The sequence below is a fragment of the Hetaerina americana genome, unplaced genomic scaffold (assembly GCF_022747635.1).
Source record: "Hetaerina americana unplaced genomic scaffold, ioHetAmer1.1.p SCAF_2, whole genome shotgun sequence".
Classification (NCBI taxonomy): Eukaryota; Metazoa; Arthropoda; class Insecta; order Odonata; family Calopterygidae; genus Hetaerina; species Hetaerina americana.
The window spans coordinates 106,818,020-106,838,915 of record NW_027286763.1 but is presented as its reverse complement, the minus strand read 5'-3'; the positions used below and the strand labels follow the sequence as shown (position 1 = coordinate 106,838,915).

The following is a 20,896-nucleotide window of genomic DNA, read 5'->3' as shown; positions in this document are numbered from 1 at the left end:
GATGGAATGATTACTTTTTTAGGTGATTAGATAATTCTCACTACCTGTTTGCTTTTCGTTTGTGAGTAATACATCAGTCTTTTTAAAATCCATAAAAACATATGGAAACGATTTTATGAGGTATTTAACAAGGACCTGAATCTTAAGGAGGGCGTTCAACACCTACAATAAATCGACGGCCGGTGTTTACGAATTTGAGCTTTCCTCGGAAACTCATTATGCAATTTCAGAATAACTCCTCCAGGCGCCAGTGGGAGAGAGACGGCCCGGGCGTGGAGTGGCGTCCGCGGTGCCCTTTAACGCCGCCGAGCACCGAATCGCTCTCTCGAGCACAGAGAGAGCGAAGAGCTCCCCTTCGGGAGAGCCGGCCGACGAGGGAGTGAAAGCGGCGGGAATGAGTGGGGAGGATTAAAGAGAGGAGAGAGTAATAAAAAGTGCACCCCCTCCCAGAGAGGGGAAGAGGGATGTTTGTAAACAAGAAGTGCGCAAGGCGAGCCGACGCGGGGGTGGGAGCGAGGGGCGGCGGGGGAAAATAAAAACCCCCCTAACCTCGACATTGCGTGAAGAGAGACTCGGCACTAAAATCCGTCGAGACGCAAGAGGAGGTCGACGACGTAAAAAAAAGGGGCGACAGTATTTCAGCGCTCAATGTCCTCTCTCGCCAGCCGCCTTCAAGTTCCTGCCCGTCCTCCCTCGCCGCAAACCTCTTCCGCCCTCCTCCGGCCCGCCCGCGAGCGCACGGTGAATCCCACCATGGGCCCCTCGCAGCCGCCGCCGCCGTCTCCCCTCCTTTCCCCCGCACCGACAAAACCACCGCGGGATCAATACGCGTCGGAGGGTCAGCCTCCTCCGGCGTGGGGTAGGGTGGAGGGGAGCGCAGGTGGACGGGGGAAAGAGCCGGCGAAATTGCGCAGGGCCACAGAGGTTTTGGTGCTGGGCGCAGGGGACGAAGAGGGTGCTCACCCACGGGGGTGGGGAGGGGAGACTGCGATTGCGCCCGCGTGGATCTGAAAACCTCGCGTAACAGCCGAGGGATAGGCCGAGGGTATGAAGAGGTGGGGCGAAGCGGAGGCGGCTCTGGGGGCAGGTTGCCCACAGGATTTGCTGCTATGAGTATTGGGGGAGGTGGAAGGAGGGGAGGTACGGCCCGGGGGCCTGGCTCAAATGCGCCCGCCGACGGCGCCCCAGTTCCCCCTCGCGGTGGGTGGTGGGCGGGCGGGTGAGTTGGGCTCGGAAGGACCTCGGAGATGAGGCGCAGTCCCGCGAATGGTCACCCCAGGGGTCATGGGAGCGTGCCACGCGCCCAAGAGGATTCAAAGCGAGGGGTGGAGGGAGGCGAAGCGAATTCGCATCAACTCTGCTCTTGATTTTAGTCTCGTTTTGCCGTTTGCCCACAATTATGCTTCCATTTACCGAGGGTTAAGGTCATAAAGAGAGCATTCCTGATACGGAAATGGCAATTTCGTGAGATAAGAAAGGGTTGTTCATTGAATGAGGCGATCAGTTCCGCTTCGTGCCTCTTCTCCCAGACGCCACGCCTCTCCGCCATTCCCTTGGGTTCGTCCGCTTCCCAGACACATTGCAGCATGAATGGGGAAGAGATTCCTTTTCGACGGGAGCCTACGAAGTAATGACTATTCTCTTAAAGACAACGGCAACAGTATAATTAAATTCTCTCCCTCTTTCCCCTACAACTTGGCACGTGATTCATTAGCCGACCCAAAATGTATTCAGGAAGCTTTTTTTAACTAACATATTATTAATCAGAACCTAATAACAAACCATTTTTTATTTGATAATGTTGTAGTATCCAAATTGAGACAACTTATTCCTACGGCAAAAGAGAATTATTTCCTCGTAAGCGATTAAAGCCATCTCATCATCGAAACTACGCGAATAGACTAATCTGCCAATAAAATAACCGAAACCCGAAACATTTAACAGAAACATGCTCGTAGAAAAGGACGATTAATTCACCGAAACCCCAAAGGACCATTGGATAATAGTATCTACTGAGAATAATCACGTAAAGAAGGAGAATAGTTACAAGGAATATTTTAAATATCAAATCCCGTTCGATGAATGATTAAAACAGATGCAACAACCAGGAACGTGATGGTAAAGTCATACGATTTCCCAATTTTATATTCAATTGCGGAAAAGGTCTAGATGTTCACAAATACCGTTAATAATATAGGTTCATAATCAGGGGAATAATACTACCCCGTGGTAATCTACGCAAGAATTAAATTTCATCCCAGAAAAAATCATACTTAACAAATCACATTTATCATTCTATGATAACCGCCAATTCTCTCGCGCAAAAGACTCTGTGTCAATGTGTCCTTAATCGCGATTAATTAACTTTCAAAGAAAACGAGGGCACACTAATGCGGAAAACTACATGCTGGACAGAACACACACTCAGGATAACTTCATTCTCGCCGTCCCACTCTCGACATCGTGGTGTAGGCACTTTGTGGGAATCCGCCACCCACCTCGACCCGAAATTCCCCAGGCAAGCCGTCCCTAACCCCTCCCATGAAAAATTCAGGGCGATACGGACTAGAGAGAGGCGGGTGGCTTCTCTAATGGCATAGAGAGAGAGATGATAGCGTGTCCACCGCCCTTCAAAATAGTGACGAGTCAGATTCAGGGGAGCGCGGAGAAGACGACTGTCAGGGCGAGGGGGGGGGGGGTCGCTGGGAAGCAGGCCACGGCCGCGAGTGAGGCGCTCTTTTACATCGGGGAACGGAAATGACATTTTCGGAAAACAAGGGTCTCCGTTCCGTCTTACAATCCCGTCCCTACCCCTCCTACCAACAGTATTGCTGCGCAACACACGACCCCGCCTCCCTCGACACCACCCTTCCCTCCCCCCCGATACTGAAGGCCGCCATTTGGATTCAGACGAAGGTGGCCGACGCCATTTCGACTGTCGCTCGAGAGAGAGAGGGAGGGAGGGAGAGGGGGGTGCAGTAACAACCGCTTGGGTCGCGTGACGGAGCCTCAGCCAAACGAGAGGGTTAACGGCGTCACACTGAAAATAAGTCCCGGGATGTGAGAGAAAATGAACGGGAGTCGGAGGAGGGCGGGGGCCGGGAAGGTGCGTACAACTATCACCCTTCCGCACGAAATATTTTGCCAAGGACGTCGGGAAAGAAAATTTCAAGTGATTTCCATCTGGCTGGAAAAGATTAATTTAATGGTCGAAATCTCTTGCAAACAGGTTACCTCAGACGAAAGAAATTTGGCCAATTTGCGGTATACCGCACGACGCAGAAAATTTTCATTCTCGCACATGGCACTGCAAAGTCGTCGAGCCGGATGAAAGCAATGCAAGGCGTGGGACTTAGTCAATAAAACTTTTCGACAAAGTTTTCATATGACCTACAGTTCCGTCATACGAGTTGGATACAGTGACGTATACGGATAGAAATAATTACAAAGTCTTACGATTAATCAGAGATGAAAAGAGTTAAAACCAAACCCAAGATGACGTGATTACTTGTGAAAAATAGTGCAGTAGTGACCTCAATTTATGATCTCCACGTCAAGAGCTCTGATGCACGCCTGGAGAATATCAAAATGTTTCCAAGATTTCGAAGGACTGCCCAGGCAAGCCCGAAATACTTGAATGAGACAAAAGGGATCGGAATTCAGAGCTAAGACGCTTCCCGACACGCCCAGTCCCACTCCGCGCCCACTGCACTGCGCTCCCCTCTGACCCCACGGAGCACCACCAGAGACGAATACCACCCATGGGCCTCGTCGTGTGCAGGGACGGTGACCTGGCCGCGAGCCATCCCCGACTGCAGCGAACAGTAAATGATCTGATTGGGGGAAAGCCGGACTTAGTTCTCTCCACTGCCCGAATCCGCATCCACCTCGGCGTTTGAAATAGAGCATTCACGACAACTGCCAAATTTGTTGGAGCTAATTTCACGATTTTCCAGGTCAAAGTTACTACATCCCCAGCGTTGAGACGCTTGGCAGCGTAGCATAGCGAATAGGATAGCAGTGGACAACGAACGGATAGCCGACAGACAGGCCCATCGTATTTGGAGAAACGACATTACACGGAGACATGTAAAAACAGACATGGTAGTTTCTTAATGGCTGTAGGAAATTTCGTAATTTCCCAATCGTTTTCATTGAAAAAGATTTGAACTATATAATAAAAATAATGCGATGATTTGTACTAAACCTGCATATCCGTATCATTATCACTACGTAATTTCCACGGTTTTGCCAAATTTTTTGCTCAACAAATTCCCGGCAAATCCACGAATTCTGAATTTAACAGATGATAGCAATTCATTTGGTAGTCCAGCAGCCACCTCCTGCCTTTAGTGATTGACTTAAACAGCCAAACTAGCCAACTTTGAAATCTGCACCATTTGTTTCATTAAATATTTAAGGTCGAAATTAATCAAGATGCCAATAATAGTAAATTAAAATGACTACACTGGTTTCTAAGATCTAACATTAATAATGAAGACATTAAAATTCAAAACGATTTAACTAATAATACCTCCAATATCTAACAGCGAATGAACACTGGGGAGTAAGTAAAGCTTAGCACACTTCACTCCCTTCATGGGTAAGTTTTTATTTCTGGATTTCATTTCTCATAGAATGCGACACCTTCAACGATGGTTAATAAAACAATGCGAATTGCATTTGCCTTCATACAACGCAAAGAGAAATATTCCTTAGATACTAAAGGAAATGTAATGCATTACTCAGTACGTAAACGATTAAGAAAAAGAGAAAGGCCGACTTACCATCGCTTGCTCGATTTTGTTGTCTATCGCCACTGCACTCGTACCAGAGGCACTGCAAAGAGAAAAATAATATATCAGTCACAAAGCACACTCTGTTAAGGACAACAAACAATTTCGCTCATTCGTGTAATATTAATTACACCCCGGAAAGATCTTCAGCGACCGCTTATCTGTTGTGTCGTGCCGACCGAGATCCAGTCATGAGTTAAAACACTCGTCCGTCCCTCAGGAAGATAATGAAAAAAGCAGAAAATCCTTGACGTAAGTGTCGAAATACCATGGAAATTCCATGATACAGTTAGTTGACCAAGTAAAAATAGTTTCTTCCTCATTCAGCCAGTTATGCCAACGTGTTTGAAGGCAATAACCGACAAAACATCAAAATAAACATTGTGACGTATTCGCCATTGAAGCGAACACACTTCCGGTTGAATGCGCTAAAAATCAAGCACAGCTACCAGCAGTGAAACGGAGAAAGATCGAACGTTTCCATCTCCGTTCGGCGGCAAATCTGTTAGATCATACCGTACTGTTACGTGAAGGAAGGCACGCTCTCATGTAAGGGAGAAGAAGCCCCTTTCATTCCATCTGACTTCCGAGTCGTGCCCCAGTTTTCCATTCCTGGGCGCAAAAATGGAATCATAGGATTTATTCCCTTCGACATGCTCTGCGACACCTCTCTGCGAATTCGCCAGGCAGGACAAAAACGAAAATATCACCTCCAAAGGGAGCAGTATGGTAACCTATTTCTCTGCCACCTCCCTCCAAAACCAATTACAGTTTTAAAAATAAGATCCGAGGAAAGGGAGGGAGGACGAAATGGGGCCGCGGCGAGAGAGAGAGACATTCGAGCGACGCCCGAAAGGGATGTGGGGAGGGGGTGGATGGGGAGGGAGTGGTGGCCACGACATCGAATCTCTCAAAATGTTACACACATTATTTCCTCGTTTATTCTGTTTTCCTCCAGGGAGAACGCGTCCGAAACACCACGCTCACCTACGTCGTCATCACTAGAGACATCGAAAGACCCCCCCTCCCTAATCCTCCACCGAATGTTCTGCGGGTGGGCAGGTGCGATAGGAGAGCAAGAGGAGGGGGCGGTGGTAAGGGGTTGCCGAGCAAATCCGTGAGAAGAGCACAGGGGAGGGGGAGAGGGGTGGGGTGGGGAAACGAGTCCTGCGGATGCAGGGGAATGAGGAGAGGGGGCAAGCGTGGGCGGGGGGGGAGGGTCCGGTAAAGAGTGCGGTGGTGGTGGTGGGAAAGAAGGAAAGAGGCGGTGGTAACCAGAGTCCGAAAGGAAGTGAGCAGAGGAGAAGCACCCCGGGAGGGCATAACACACGTCAATATCACGGGCGAGAGGGTTCGAAGGGGTGTATGCGTGTAGAGAGAGTGAGGAGAGGTGGCACTCGCCCCGGGGGAAGAACAGAGAGGGGGGGAGAAAGGGGAGAGGGGGTGGGACGAGTCCAGAGGAACGCGGACACCACGGCCCGAGGGTGAGGGAGGAATAGATGAGCAGGAACGGAGAGCGCACACAAACAAGGCGCAAATATTCCTCCGTTGGCCGCCCTGTTCTCGTCGCCACGCTGGTTCGGCCAGCCGGATGGGCCGAGTCGATCCGTGCGCGGCGAAGGGGTCAGCACGGGGAGAGAGAACTCGTAAAACGCTTCCAAATACGCTGTCTTCACTCAATATTGCTACTTAAACACGCGCCTGCAAGCGCTTTAGAAGAGCACCAGCTAGGATTTACGATACGGCCCAAAATAAAACGGAAGGCGACTAAGTAGATTTCACCATAGGTTTCCTCGGGTAAAACCCTGAATAGATGACATATCCGGGCACATAATGACGTGAACTATGCCTCAGTGAGATTGGTGTTACCGCGTTTAAGTTTTTTACTCAATCCTTTAATATTCGACTTCAAGTTTGGGCCTGAAAACAATGAATTGACGAAGGCAACAGGTTGAAACAATTATCATGACAAATGCAAAATGCACAAAGTTTTCGCAATTTATCCAGAGTCGAAGACTGTACAGATATTTCGCCTGAATGTTTTATTTTCACGTAACAGCAAAGTAATTAATCTTGCAGTGACTCCTCCAAGGAAGGCAAGGTCATTTTGATCTTAAACAATGAGCTTAACTCAGCGTCTACTGATTTAACTTGCGATAAGAATGAATTTCAAAAGATATTTTCACAAACAAAAGATGAAAATATCGACGAATGACAAACACTCAGGATTATCTTCCCACACCACGACGAACAATACACATTATCGATAAGATTACATCAAGAAAAACACCCTTTCCTCACTATCTCCTTGGACAGATTTCATTACAAGAAATAAAAAAAAACAAGTCCAAATAAGTCGGAGAGAGCGGCAACCGTTCACATCTCACAGCGTATTTTCTCCGTCTGTTTATCGCCCATAAGAAAGTGCCGCAGAGTGATCAATGGAAATTGGCGCATCATAGTAAGGAAATAGAAATCGATTTTTTTACCCACGGAGTGCTTCGATTGCACCATCGTTCAAAAATTCACACAGCTTGAAGGACGAACCGGAAAAATCGTCAATGCTCTCTTGACAAGACAGAACCGCACCACCTGCTGTACTGACTGATTAAAACAACGAATGCCATTCCACACTCCACGGGGTTCTTTGGCTTGTAGGATGCATAAAAAATAATGATTATATAATATTAAATATTTTCGTAATGAAATGCTAATGCCATGACCGCAGAAAAATGATACATATAACCTCCATGAAAAATAATTTTGTAGCCCAGTTACAGCTAATTCCTCACCTTATTCCCGATTAGAACCTTTTGAACTCAGTCGATGACTCAAAGGGTTAACTTCACAAGAGACCTCTAACTATCACATTTACCAAGTAAAGGGTATCTCCTTACTCCTTGCAGTGACATACCGCTCCAAACAAAACTTTTTCAGGAATATAATTACGTAGCAGGAACCATTCCCGGGTTAAATCACGTGTATTTTGTCATCTCCTAAATGTTTGAGTTCAGAGAGGTCTCTTACGGAATTTCATTTAAAGAGAAGGCATGACCTCAAAGGAGCACGGGTGATAGATTGGTACCCGGCACTCGAAAGAGGAAGGCTGGGGTTGAGGGTGCGGGAATACGGTGAGGATTTTGGCCATGATCCCAAATGACTTAGCAAGCAAGGGCGAATCGATTGTGCCCACATCCTACCCCCACGATTTCACCCCCGCTCAGAGCAACGTCCATTTGCATCGCAACCTCGTCGCTTCGCGCGATCCGTGCACGACGAAATGCACGCCCACGGGAACAACTTAATCACGGCCAGATAAAATTCGTCTGCAGCAACACACGAGCAGAAGTATTTTGTCAGTGGGAAAACAGCCCACATAATATCGGCAGGCGAAAAAGGTGACAGAATAAAACGTAACGCAGGTGGAAAAGTCAAGAAATAACGGTATGACGCAATTGTGAATTTACAGAATTATCGCGAATGAAAGATCCTTCGTGACACTAATAATTTGTCGTACATCAAATGAGATGATGCGATTAAAAAATAGGAATGAAAAAGCACATCAGTTTCGGTACAAGCTTTCCTAGCTGCCACATATACATTAAAATGAAACCCCGAATGAGTATACATAAATATGATCATTGGATACAAGAAATTACCCAGTATGATAGTACGAAATACATATTTCAGCCCACACGTTCTGGAATGCAAACAACTAAAAAAAGAAACCGCCACGGTCTATTTAACATGAGAACCCTCGGTTACAAACATCAGTGATGCCAACTTCCGGTGATGAAATTTCATCACGACGGCTCAAATGAGACAGCCTAGCGGGGTATTAATTTGGGAACCGTTGGCCACACCGCAACACAAAAACACTCACTTTGGGAAAAAGTGATCGATGTACTTGGCCACGGCCTCCCTTAACAGATCCTGCTGCTTCATGGTTGCGACACGGCGGCAGGAGGCGGCGTCTCGTACGAAGCGCAGCTGACCCAGTGGCCCCACCAGCGCCCCCGCAGGGCACTCCCCCCGGCTCACCGCGACTTCCAGGACCCTTTTACAGTTACCGGATGGCCAATACGGCGTCTCCTGCACCGACGGACGTCCGACGCAGGGGGAGCGAACGCACATTCACACGGCTTAGAGACGGGATCGCGAAGAAACGCTCGCCGCGATCTCGACCGAAAAACTGCGAGCCGCTAGCCGAACACTCGCCGGGAACGAGGATCGAGAGACTGCTAAACACACCGGCGACGTCGGGCCTCGAAGTGACGCGAGCGCAGCTCCAGGAGCAATCGAATCGCGAAAGATGCACGACGGAATCCCTTGACACCTCCCTCTCGATCTCTCTCAATGGAAGCTCCCCTCGACCCGATGCACGTCCATGGAAAATCGCGAGTTGCCGATTTTCTTCACACTTTCTCCCTTGGTGGCGTTGCCGCAGAGGCGACCAGAACCAACCAACAGAGCGCACGAAATCCCTCCCCCCTCTTTCCTCTTCCTCGGAGCACGCCTTTCTGTATCTCCCCCTTCGACACTTCACTGCGCGACGACCAGTTTCCCACGCAAGCCTGCGGTCACCAAAACAGTCGCGAGAGACAACCGGGCTCCTCTCTTTAATCCTTTCCCCTCCTCTCGAAACTCTGAGGACTCGCGGGGTTATCGGTTAACTTCAGAGGAAGGCGCGCGCGTGAACTCAATTCCCTCGATGAATTAGCAAGCGCCCGATGCTCGTGAAATGCTTCAGGACCCAGTACTCTATATACGTGGGCAGTGTGCGTAAGTGCTCGAAGCACGAAAGATTTGCTGGCCCTCCCAGGAACGCTGCTGCGGTCTCCCGAGAAGATGGGCTCCCTCGCGAGGTTATGAAAGCAGGATCATGAAATCAATCCGCGACGTCGGTGAAGCAGCACCGTCGTCTCTTCTCTCGCCCGCTACGGCCGACGCACCGCGCTCTCGTCTTCAGTGCACACACGCAAGGAACCAAAACAGGTTTCCTGCCCCAAGAACAACCTTCTCGAATGAACTGCAAGAAGACTACCACACGAGATCCCTCCGTGTACCTCTTCACTCGTCGCGGCTAACGGCTCGACTGCGGGAGCCGCCTCTGACGGCGGAGGGTTTGAGGAGGAGAGGGGAGTTAGGGAAGGAAGAGAGGGGGGGCAGAGAGGTGATGGGGTGTAGCAGAGAAAAAGAGGGGTTTAGGGAAGACGGGCGGGGCGGCGATAGAGAGAGAGTGAGGGCACACGGCTTGATGAGCCGGCGGCGGAGTGTGGGGGGAAGAGGGCAACCGGAGGGGCGGGCGGGAGTGTCGAAGGGGCAGGGGGAGGGACCATGCCCTGGTTGAGGAGAAGGGAGGGGAGGCGAGGAAAAAGGAAAAGGGGGAAACTCACGGCTTCTCACTACTGCCGCAGTGGCCACCGCAGCAGCATGAGCGCCAGCAGCCGCGTCACGTGACGTCATGCGAACTCTCGACGAGACTATCGCACCAACGCTGCCACTATCTGTAATGCACGCCGTCCTCCCCCATATTTCGCGGAGGGAGCGGGCGACGCCAACACCCCACGAATCTCGCACACGCGTCATTCGCTCCTCCGACAACCTTTAGTGGGAGAGGGGGGGCACGTTTCTACCAAACTTGATGTTGGTACCACTGCTCTGACCCCTCTGGGGAAGACGACACCCCCTCCCACACCCACGAGTGTGCAGCAAATGACTCGGATTGAGAGCGATCTCATTCCGCAGGCAACAGCCCATTGGCACGAGTTAATGCGCAAAATTTAAGAAAAAAACAACAACTCATAGTCTACGTTCTTTTTTCAATACCAAAATATGACAGCGAACCTAAAACACGACGAGAGGACCGTATGGACTCCAATTAATTCCTGTTGAGTGCCATTCCGATTTTTCGACGATTACTTCTATCGTCAGCGTCCAAAATGACGAACGACTGGTTTGAGGGAAACCGTTAAAAAAACTTGAATAACTGTACCCTCATTTATTCCTTCCCAAGAATTGTTTTTTGCGTGAACCTCTCCATCGCTCGACTCGAAAATTTCGATTCGTACGACATTGGCAAATACCATTTCAGTATTTCCTAAAGGCAAAAAAAGTATCGAAGAATGACAGAAAAACATTTCTGCTACACTAGTTCATGTGTTCTAAGCATAGGAACTACTTATTCTCTAAAATCTCTCTCTCGACTGGAGTAACAAATTTTCAGGTTTGTAACGAATGGACTAACTACCATTTCCAACTAATTTTTACAACAAAAGGTAAAAAGTAAGCTCGTAAAAAGTGCTCGATTGGCAACCCGGGAACAATTTTTGGTCGATTACACAATCGAACTTAATTGTGTATCTGTACACTAGGCAAACAATGGTAGTGATTGAACCACATTAACTGATCTCATGTTTGCAGAAACAAAATGGCAATTAGAAACTATTTTGCTGGGTCAACAGCAGTCAGAAAAAAGAAAACGAAACTGTCATTGGAGTAAGCGCTCATATTTAGCAAAAACTATTTATATCACTTCTTTTAGGGTGTGACGACAAATTCCAACGCATAATTGAATTTGCGGATGTAGCATTCCTGTTGCGCAATCAATGCCCTTGCACACACCCTAGCGATGGCTTTGCAGGATGCCACGTAAACGTGAAAGACATTCCAGGAGCAGGAACAGCAGAGAATAAAGAGTGTGAAGAAACAGGTAGGAATTCCATCATAAGGTCGTGGAACGCATACGGTCGATTAAGTGAAATTGATTCTCCTTTCAATTCCACATGGCAAGCGTGAACCATCCCAAAACATTGTATTTAGCTGATCTAAGTTTGTTTTTTCTACTTGGTGCAGATCACTAGTTTTTAGTGTTTCCAGTTACTATAACAAAGCGTCATTTTACGGGTATCATACCTATGTAAGTTCAAGCTCATCTACTACGTCGCGGTAGACATGGGAAGAAAACATTAACTTCTTATGATACCTGTTCAGAAGATCTTCCCACCCCACCGAGGAAAGGGGGAGGTTAAAGTCTGAAACAACAAGACGGAGCTGAATCAGCAGTTCCACTATGCACACAGATGAGAATAACCGGATTACACTTGAATTTACATCGGATGAGGCAAAATAAAGGCCTTAACTCTAAATCAGGTGAGCTGTATTAGAAACAATAAGGGGAATTCGATAAAGTTTCGTTATACACGTAAACTATACTGACAATAACCGGATGATTCTTGATATTTCATGGAAGAGGACTACAAAGTTCTTATCGTTAAACCAGACAACAGGAATCAAAAGACCTATTTCGACATGGAGCAGTCGCGATTGTAAAGCGGTGGCTCAATCATGAAGCAAATTAAGATAAGCCTGTTTCATACAAAGGAAAGTAGGGAGACAGTATGGGAACAGTGCGACAGAGCTTAAAAAAAATTACTTCGATATCCCATTAACTATGTTCTCACTAATGTTTCCACCGAGTGCATGTGTGAGAGAGAAAATAGTCGGCGAAAGTAACAGAAAAGTATACTTGACAAAGCAGGCATACTTGACACTTCCCTAGGCACGCTTAATTAGATATGAGCAAGAGAACCAGATGGTATAGTAGCATTTAATAATTTACAATGAAATCGATGAAGAAACGCCATTATCATTAACAACAAATGGAAAACCCCAATGCTACGTAATATCGATAAGCAATGTTAACGACATCAACAAAATCGTCGAAGCGACCCGACGATAGGGAACCCATTCAAACTGAGTAATGAAGATCAAACAAATAATTGCACGCTCTATAGAATTATGCACCTCTGGTTAACATATCACGCCCGGTAACAATGAAGTAACAGCCCACGTGATCGAAAAGAGCTTCACCACCAGTTAAAGCCATGAAATTTCCCACGCAACAACTCTCAATGGCGAAATGACCTCAATTTGGAAGCGGTCTCACGAGCAGAGGGGAGGATTAGGAGGAAGCTAGAGAGATGAAACCATGAGAGGGACGTACAGACATAAGTAAGGTTAACGCCAAGGTTAAGCAGGCAAAGGGCAACGGTTAGAATTCATTCCACATCATTAAGCACCCAATCCATTAAGCCCTTTAAGAATCCACCGGGAGACTACATTATGTACTTAAGAAGCATGCTATTTGCGGGCGGAGGGGAGGGGTGGGGTTTCGGCGAAAGTGCGCTTATCTCGGAGGCACATGAAAGAAGACGCCGAAACGTCATTCAAGACGACAGCTCGGCATCTGTTATTTCTTCTAAGTTTGCACGGGCATGCTCAGGGCACTTTTAAAGGCAAATTATCCAACGCTCATGCCAACATATTTTAAAAATACAAGACAAGTTCAGGGCCAATTTTATGTTTGAGCTAACAAACTACTTGTTTTTACCACTCGTCCAGAATGTCATCACCACCTTATTAAAGGGCACTCACTTGGAACCTGGGAGTAAAACTTGAGAATGCATACAACGTTATATGTACACTGAAGGCATCTCCGGAAAAGTAGCCCTTTGGAATTCAATAGCCACCTAATAGAGAGACCATCTCAGATAAAAAATAAAGACACTTGAACGGTGTGTGCTAATTCACCCATTTACAAACCATTTTTTCAAACGACGAACAAATGGTAGGAAACAAAAAGAATTACGATTCTGTCCTTAAGAGAACGACCGAGTATTTCAATTCAGAAAAAATTGGCTCCAAAGTTTGGTCCTATGAGCAAAAAAGGTCCTCAATATTTCCACTTTAATGTTAAGACATTTGTACTTGAATTCATGCACAATATGCAGATGCGAAACTGCTACCACAGTAACAACCATCACATCAAGAAAACACACACACTAAACATGAAATATCGATTCAGCGTGAATCGCCTATCGAATTACATATACGACAGACAAAAACAGTACTTGCATCGGAATGCATGATAGAAAAACGAAAACCTGAGATGACTTCACGAAGGTGAAAGGATATTGAAAAAATGAAGGCGGCCTCCTTATGTCCCGTGACACCGTCAAAAATGCATTCGCTGATGGTGTCACGTTGCGACAAGCCTCACCGCCGGCTCGCGCTGGTAACTGTCGCATGAGCCCGCATACTTGACAACGAAGACAAATATCATAGCCTCAATGTAATAGAAGGTGGAGCTGTAATACTCACGGCAACCCGAAGTGCTAAAATGAAAATCGTCAAGAGGAGGGCTATACTGTAGAAAAAAATTGAAGTTCCGCAACACGGCAGTCCGTGGTAACAAGTTTCCAGGGCACCACATAACAACTTGCTGTATTTTCTAACGACTGCACTTAAAAAATCCAACACAAAATAATAACACATTCTTGCTTGTCTAATGTAAAGTGTTCAAAGAAAATATCCACTATTATTTTCTAAATGTACATAATATCCTGCTAGTATCCACCGTTAGTGGGTACGGCATGGGTTGATTCTATACCAGGCATATACTAGTAACATCAAAATTACGTTTTCCTTAAATGAAAGTTACAATACATATGATAAATATTATACATTAGTGGTGTCGACGGTCAATGGATGTCGAACGCACGGGCGTCACTAGGATTTTTTAGGACAGCGCTAACTACGGCAGATCAAGTTAAATATTTCATCTATCCACATCTACATAATGTCCCGGAAGCCGCTATAAGGGTCTGTGGCGAGGGACGTTAGGTCTCTAGAATCTTCGCAGGTCATCTGCAATCTCTTCTTCGGCCTGGGCCAGTGGGGTGGTTGGCCAACGCCCTCAAGTAAATAGCGAATAGCAGATTTTTACGCTTCTCTCCTAGTGTTTCCGGGCACTATTACCGTCAATATTCATCTGTTGGCTCATTTACTATCCCGCAAGCCGTCGCGAGGAGGTGTGGCAGATGTTGTTAGGTCACCAGCCATACTACATCTACTCAAATACTTCACAAACACATGGCACCCAACGATCCGCCAAAAGGGCCCGTGGAAGGGGGCGACCTGGCACCATTCATTCAACACCCGCTGTGCACATAACGAATACCATACCGTTAGTAACTACTATTCAGACTACACTAAGAAAACAAGGACACCCATTTAAAAGGACGGGCTCACGTGCAACGCAGTCACTAATTATGAGATAGCACTCCACCCATGTACCTAGGAGGGACGATTCACAAATGAATTAGATGTTTACAATTCTAATTGCACGACTTCGAGCGAGGAGAGGGTTAAAGGAATGGGTCTGTAAATACTAGGGGATCTTGTTTATTTCCACTTTTAAAGGAAGACAAACATGGAATCGCTGTCTCACTTGGACTCCCCAAGCCGGATGGGACGGATAGAGCGGCCGAGTGAATTTAACCGCACCGAGCAACGGAAACTATGGCACGCGTGCCAAGTGATTTGGTTGGTGAGGAATCAATGATGTAATAAGGGCGATGGAAAACACCTAGGGTGACTAATTACGAATGACAAGTCTCAGGGACGCCAGCGGAAGTTGTTTCCACGCATGTCTTTGAAAAGGACGGCGCGAAGACACGCGTGCCGAAGGAGGTGGACGCGACGCGTGAGTGAGTAATATACTTCCCACGGAAGTCGTTCGCCCTCGACCTCCCACTAAAGATATATCAACGATCTATCTCCAGTGGGGTGAGTCAACCGTAGATGAGGTCACTTACACATTCTAATAACTTGAAGCCGAATCGGAGGAAATGAAGAAACACTGGAGCCACATGACATCGGTCATGGAAGTAAGGGAATATAATGGAAGAAGGGAAGAAATACTAGAGTCTGTCATGATACTAAGAGAGATAGGTTTGCCCTTACGACTTTAAAGAGCAACCCATTGATAATCGCAGTCGTATTGAAACGGTGATCAGAAAGCTGAGGACAAAAGGACTCATTAAAGCACACACTAATGAAGCCCGTGGGGTAACATTAAAACAAATTTTCGAAAGTATTTGTGCATTTTAAGCACAAGGCAAGACAATGTCCAACTGTGGAGAGTTGTGGAGCAAAACACAGTTGATTTTTTTCAGAAAATGCGTAGTTGTCCATTAGGAATGAGACCGTTGCTCAAGTATTTCGTTGGGCCAAATATAATCATAACCACGGACATAACCCGCAAACCCGCCCCCTTTGGCGGCGGAATAACGTCCTCGTCCGCCAACCCAGAGGTTGCAGGTTCGATTCCCGCGTAGGTGGTTTTTCTTCCACCTAGGGCTTGGGTGTAGGTAATTGTTAAATTGTTATATCAAAGTTCAAACTCCGATGAAAAGGTCGAAGTGCTGTTTTCGGACTAATGCAAAAATAAATAAAGTATACCTATGAGACCTCTTTGGATTTAAGAGGTATTATAGGGATATTCGCTAAATATGCAATTAAAATAAGTGAATACATTTCTGCCAAAGAATGACTAATGGCAACAAGAAATTGATTCCTTTCGAGAAACTAAATTCATTTGAAGTATGCAAATTCCGCATGCCTAACACAATTTTAATGGATTCGAATGGCAATGAGTCAAGAGAACAAAATGGAGTTCGTGATAAGTCTAGCGGAAATGATGCCGGGATGTAATTCGCTACTCGTACTTTCATGTTCCCACTTTATTTTTATCAGCGTTGGCGATTTGGAATAAGTTCTTTTCTAGGAACTAACAATCTGTGAAAACGATTATCACACAGAATAAACGAATGTATGGCATTCAAGGGGAAAATTGTTTCTACAAAAAGCGAGCAAGAATATTTAAAGCGTTGACCTTCAATAATGTAAAAATTACGTCACATCATAAACCATAAACACAGTAATCAACCCGAAGGTCGGTTTAGTAGGTGATGGTAGAGATCACCCAGTACTAAGCCCAATACGACGTGTGAATTTTCACACATCAGGGTAGGGGGGCCAGTTCCTTTCCCTGTGCCGGTTATGGTTTCCCAGGAAGACCTGGTACCCGGAAAATCACACAGCTTGGGTGGAGCTGCAGGTGCCCAGAGTGCCTTGCCCGGGAATCGAACCCGGGACCCTCCGGTCAGCAGTCCAACGCTCTACCCACTGGACTACCGCAACCCCTACGTCACATTATACATATCATTTCGGCGACTGTCTGCTGCAAATATTTTGACTAACTTTCATTAAAAATGCGTTGAACCCCTGAAGGCATAAGTTAAATTTTGGCTTAAAATCTTAGGATATGACCTGGATTTCACTCCTGACGAGCAAATAACATTTAATACCAGTATATATTTGGAGTATGTTCGACGAATACATACGAATATTCGTGATTTAAGTCCAGAGAACATCTATACAAAGGTATATCCAGTTCTTTTCGAGTCCTTAATTACGTAGTATTGAGAGAAGGGATTTTTGAACATAGATTTAAAATCACAGACATGCGCCATTTGCTTATTCGTTGATAAAATCCCTGAAAATTTCAACTGTAAACTTAAGGTGGTTAGTAACACAGTATTTCATGTAATTACACAATTTTTAGTATTGACCTCTAGCACAGGGAAGTATTTTTCTAGTTATTTCTCCTCTTGACGGCCAATAACCCCCCGCGAACCCCATCTAAAAAACATTTAGTCATTTTGGAGCGTTGGATAAGTAACCAGCAAGTATATATATATATATATATATATATATATATATATATAAATATATAATATATTTATATATATAATATATTTATATATATAATATATATATAATATATATATGTATGTATCTCCCATCTTCCTTGAAGAACTTACGATCAACAGAAGAGTACACCACGTAAGTTGCGGAGTTCGAATTTTAATACACCGCGGTTTCTGACGCAAGTGAGTCGGAACAAACCCTCAATTGCATTCTGAGTCTGGCTCCGGGCCCGGGGGGGGGGGCATAAACCGTTTGTTACTTGATCAAACGATAGGAAATGACAATGAATTAGCATAGCGGCGAGGGGGGACCACGATACCCACTCTTTCCGTCACGCGAATATTTCCGAGCGAACAAGAGCAGAGCGAGAAAGTGACGTCACCGGAAACTTCTGCAGATAACTCCTCCGGAGCGTAAAAAAAGTCGGGAGAGGAAAGAATGACCGCAGAAACCTTGGCCGAAAGTGTCCCTGCTAAGCACAAAAATGAACAAGATTAGGGCAAATACATTTCACAGGTTTTGAAGATTTTTTTTCACAATACAGGCAATGATTATTAGGAAATCCAGATTAACCCCAAATAGACTGATATTTTTAGAATTCCAGCAGTATAAAAAAACCTGTCAATATTAGACTGAAGGACACGTAAATGGATTATAGATAAAATGTCTCCGCCAAAAATATCGGTCTTCGAAGATGGATTTAATTCGATATGAAGTAATAAATAGTAACGGCGCGCTAACAATCGATCGGTATTAGCGCTACGAAGTTTAAAAGATTAATATTTTTTTCTCTTCGTGAATAAAACGACAAACAGTTGACGTAGCCTTTACAAACTTGATACTCTCTCGAGTTCAACCGCGAACCGTTTATTCAGTTCAATGGCTCAAGCTTATAATTGCTGAGACGTCGTAACATTTAGAGCATTTAATGACAGCGCGATAAAACGTCGCATACTTGATACAGTGTAATATCACACTGAGCACATTATACATATAACGCCACCGTGAATAGAAATATTGGCCCCTCGAAATAACGCTGAATACCAACCGCATCGTGAACACGTCATCAATTAATCCAGGCTCAAGAATCATGTAGCGATATTTATGAAAACGCAAACAGACAAGACGGTGAGTAAAAATTAAAGCAGGTTTTTAAGGAATACTTAAATTCCCGCATTGAGAAGGCCAACTTTACGTTGACTACGACATTATTCCGCACGTTTTCAGTTTTAAATGAGAGTAACGACATTTAAACGTGAGAAAATTCGGGAGGTTTCCATCTTAATTTCCAGAAAAATGCAGTAGCTAACCACAATCTAATAATGAATCTTCAACACTCCGGTGTAACAACGTCACTGTCGCGGCGTCTCCCACAGTTTCTTGTAATTTCAACACTCCAGCTAATACCACTTCTTCCCATCCTAAAATACAACCCTCCATTTTATCCTTCACATTCTAAATGAACCGCCGATATAAGCCAACCGCCACTCTTAACACATACTACATACTCTTTTCCATTTTACGGGTGACGTTCTAACACCTCCCGCCAAACTCCCTTTCGGCTGCTAGCTAGCTAGTGTTCGTGAAGATGTAGATCACACAAAGGGAATCATTACGGCTGCACACTGTTTGGGTAGATAAGACCACAAAGATAAGGGGGGTTACGGACTGACAAATATTCTGTCTTTACTCGGACAACCAGGAATCACTATAGTCAGAAATCGAAGTCATCATGACAGATATAGTAAAGAAAATCGAATTACAAGCGAGGACAAGATTACACGCTACGTAGACATCTTGTGCATTCTATTTCACGGGTGGCGTCCTACCACCCCCGCCACACATCCTTGCGGAGGATTGAAGGGCATTGTGTAGACGTAGATACAACTCACAGACCGAAAACCAAGAATCATCTATTTTTGATCAACGCCCTTTGCTTGTATTTTGTTATTAGTTTTAAGTTTAAGTTGCGTTAGTATTAAGTTCAAGCTGTAAATGTGCTTGCCATTGCTTTTCCTTGCTTGTTGAATATCCAGTACCAAACCAACCGGAATAATGATTCAGGGCTATTTACTGATTAAACAAGTCAGTTACCACTGCATCCCTCGTGAATAACCTACCGTCATAAAAAAACAAAAGAAACCAGCGGAGCACTACCTGTAATTCTGATAGTATAAATAGCCTACTACTACGTCAAGGTGACAAAATTACCTGACGAAAATAACCTGGGAGTGAAATATATAACCCTTCGGCCAGCGATTACACATAAAATAGCTCGGCAGCAATCGGCCGATTTTCACACTAATGGGTGTAGTTGTCCCATAAATATATAAAGGAACCCGAAGAAAGTAATTCTCCAATGCTCACCACCAACAGCGTCATTCAACCCACAACATCGTAATTTATTCTAAAAGAGCAGAGCTTGGAGGTCGACGGGCCGGTCGGTCACGGCAAAGGTGATATAATCGGTTTTCTTAAATAAGACAGACCAACTATTCGGCATTAGACAGTAAGATAGAGAATCACTGAGAAAATGATAATGACCTTATTAGGTAAAACGCCTCAAGGGGGATACACGGAGGCTACTTAATTCAATAGGTTGGATCAACCTATAATTAGAATCCGTTAAAAAGTTCACGGTCACATACTCTCGAGAATGATTGAATGATACGCGCTATTATCAATTCCAATTACTTAAAAATCCCTAAAACATTTAAAATATCCCTGCCAGAGTAAATATTAAGGAGCCAAAGCTATGCCGGAAAATTTAAGCTCGTTAGAACGGCAATTACCCGTCGTTTAATTCCTAGTAATCGTACGTCATTCGTTATTTGACGCAGCTGGATTGAATGATTCGTAGGCTTTTTAAATGAGCACGAGTGCTTACTATGTCAATTTATAGAACGTAGAGATTATACGTTGTTTTAATTGTTGGATTGGCGCGAAAGTTGAATTAAAAGTTTCATTAAATTGAGTCAGTGGGAAATTAAAGGAGAATCATGGAAGGCTATTTTATAGAACAGATAATTCTAATACTAAGTAGTACCTACAGCATCTTTTATATCAATCTAAATGGATGAATCTGAGGAGTAATATTGCGATATGATCTAATAGTAGAGTTTTATAAAACCTAGGATTAAAAAAGAAAGTAATGTTGTAATGTACCACTTTTCTCTTAGGCACACAAGTCGGAGATGTATTTAGATATGCACTCGACGTGTATGAGCGAAATCGATAAGCATTGAACAATCGATCCGCCTTGCCAGTACGGTAGCGACACGGGCTAAGGGGGCAAGAGCTATGACGTCAACGACCAACAAGTCCGTCTAGCACTCAGAAAACGTCAGCAATTACCGCCTAAAATAACTTCCATTAGGCTAGATGCCCAAGCATTGCGAGAAACACATCATACGAAGTGTAGGCGGGAAGGGATTTACTTGTTTGATATAAAATCCACTGATTTTTAGCGTACTACGCCGAAAGCT

At 45.2% G+C, this 20,896-nt stretch overlaps 1 protein-coding gene across 1 annotated transcript in view; it reads right to left on the bottom strand.

The window, feature by feature from the left end:
* Nucleotides 1–20,896, bottom strand: part of LOC139688362 (protein bunched, class 2/F/G isoform-like) — a 359,460-nt gene that overhangs the window by 7,294 nt on the left and 331,270 nt on the right. The window contains exon 2 of the mRNA XM_071585896.1: nucleotides 4,788–4,839. Coding sequence (XP_071441997.1) covers nucleotides 4,788–4,839 — 52 coding nt within the window. The remainder of the gene's footprint in view (nucleotides 1–4,787; nucleotides 4,840–20,896) is intronic.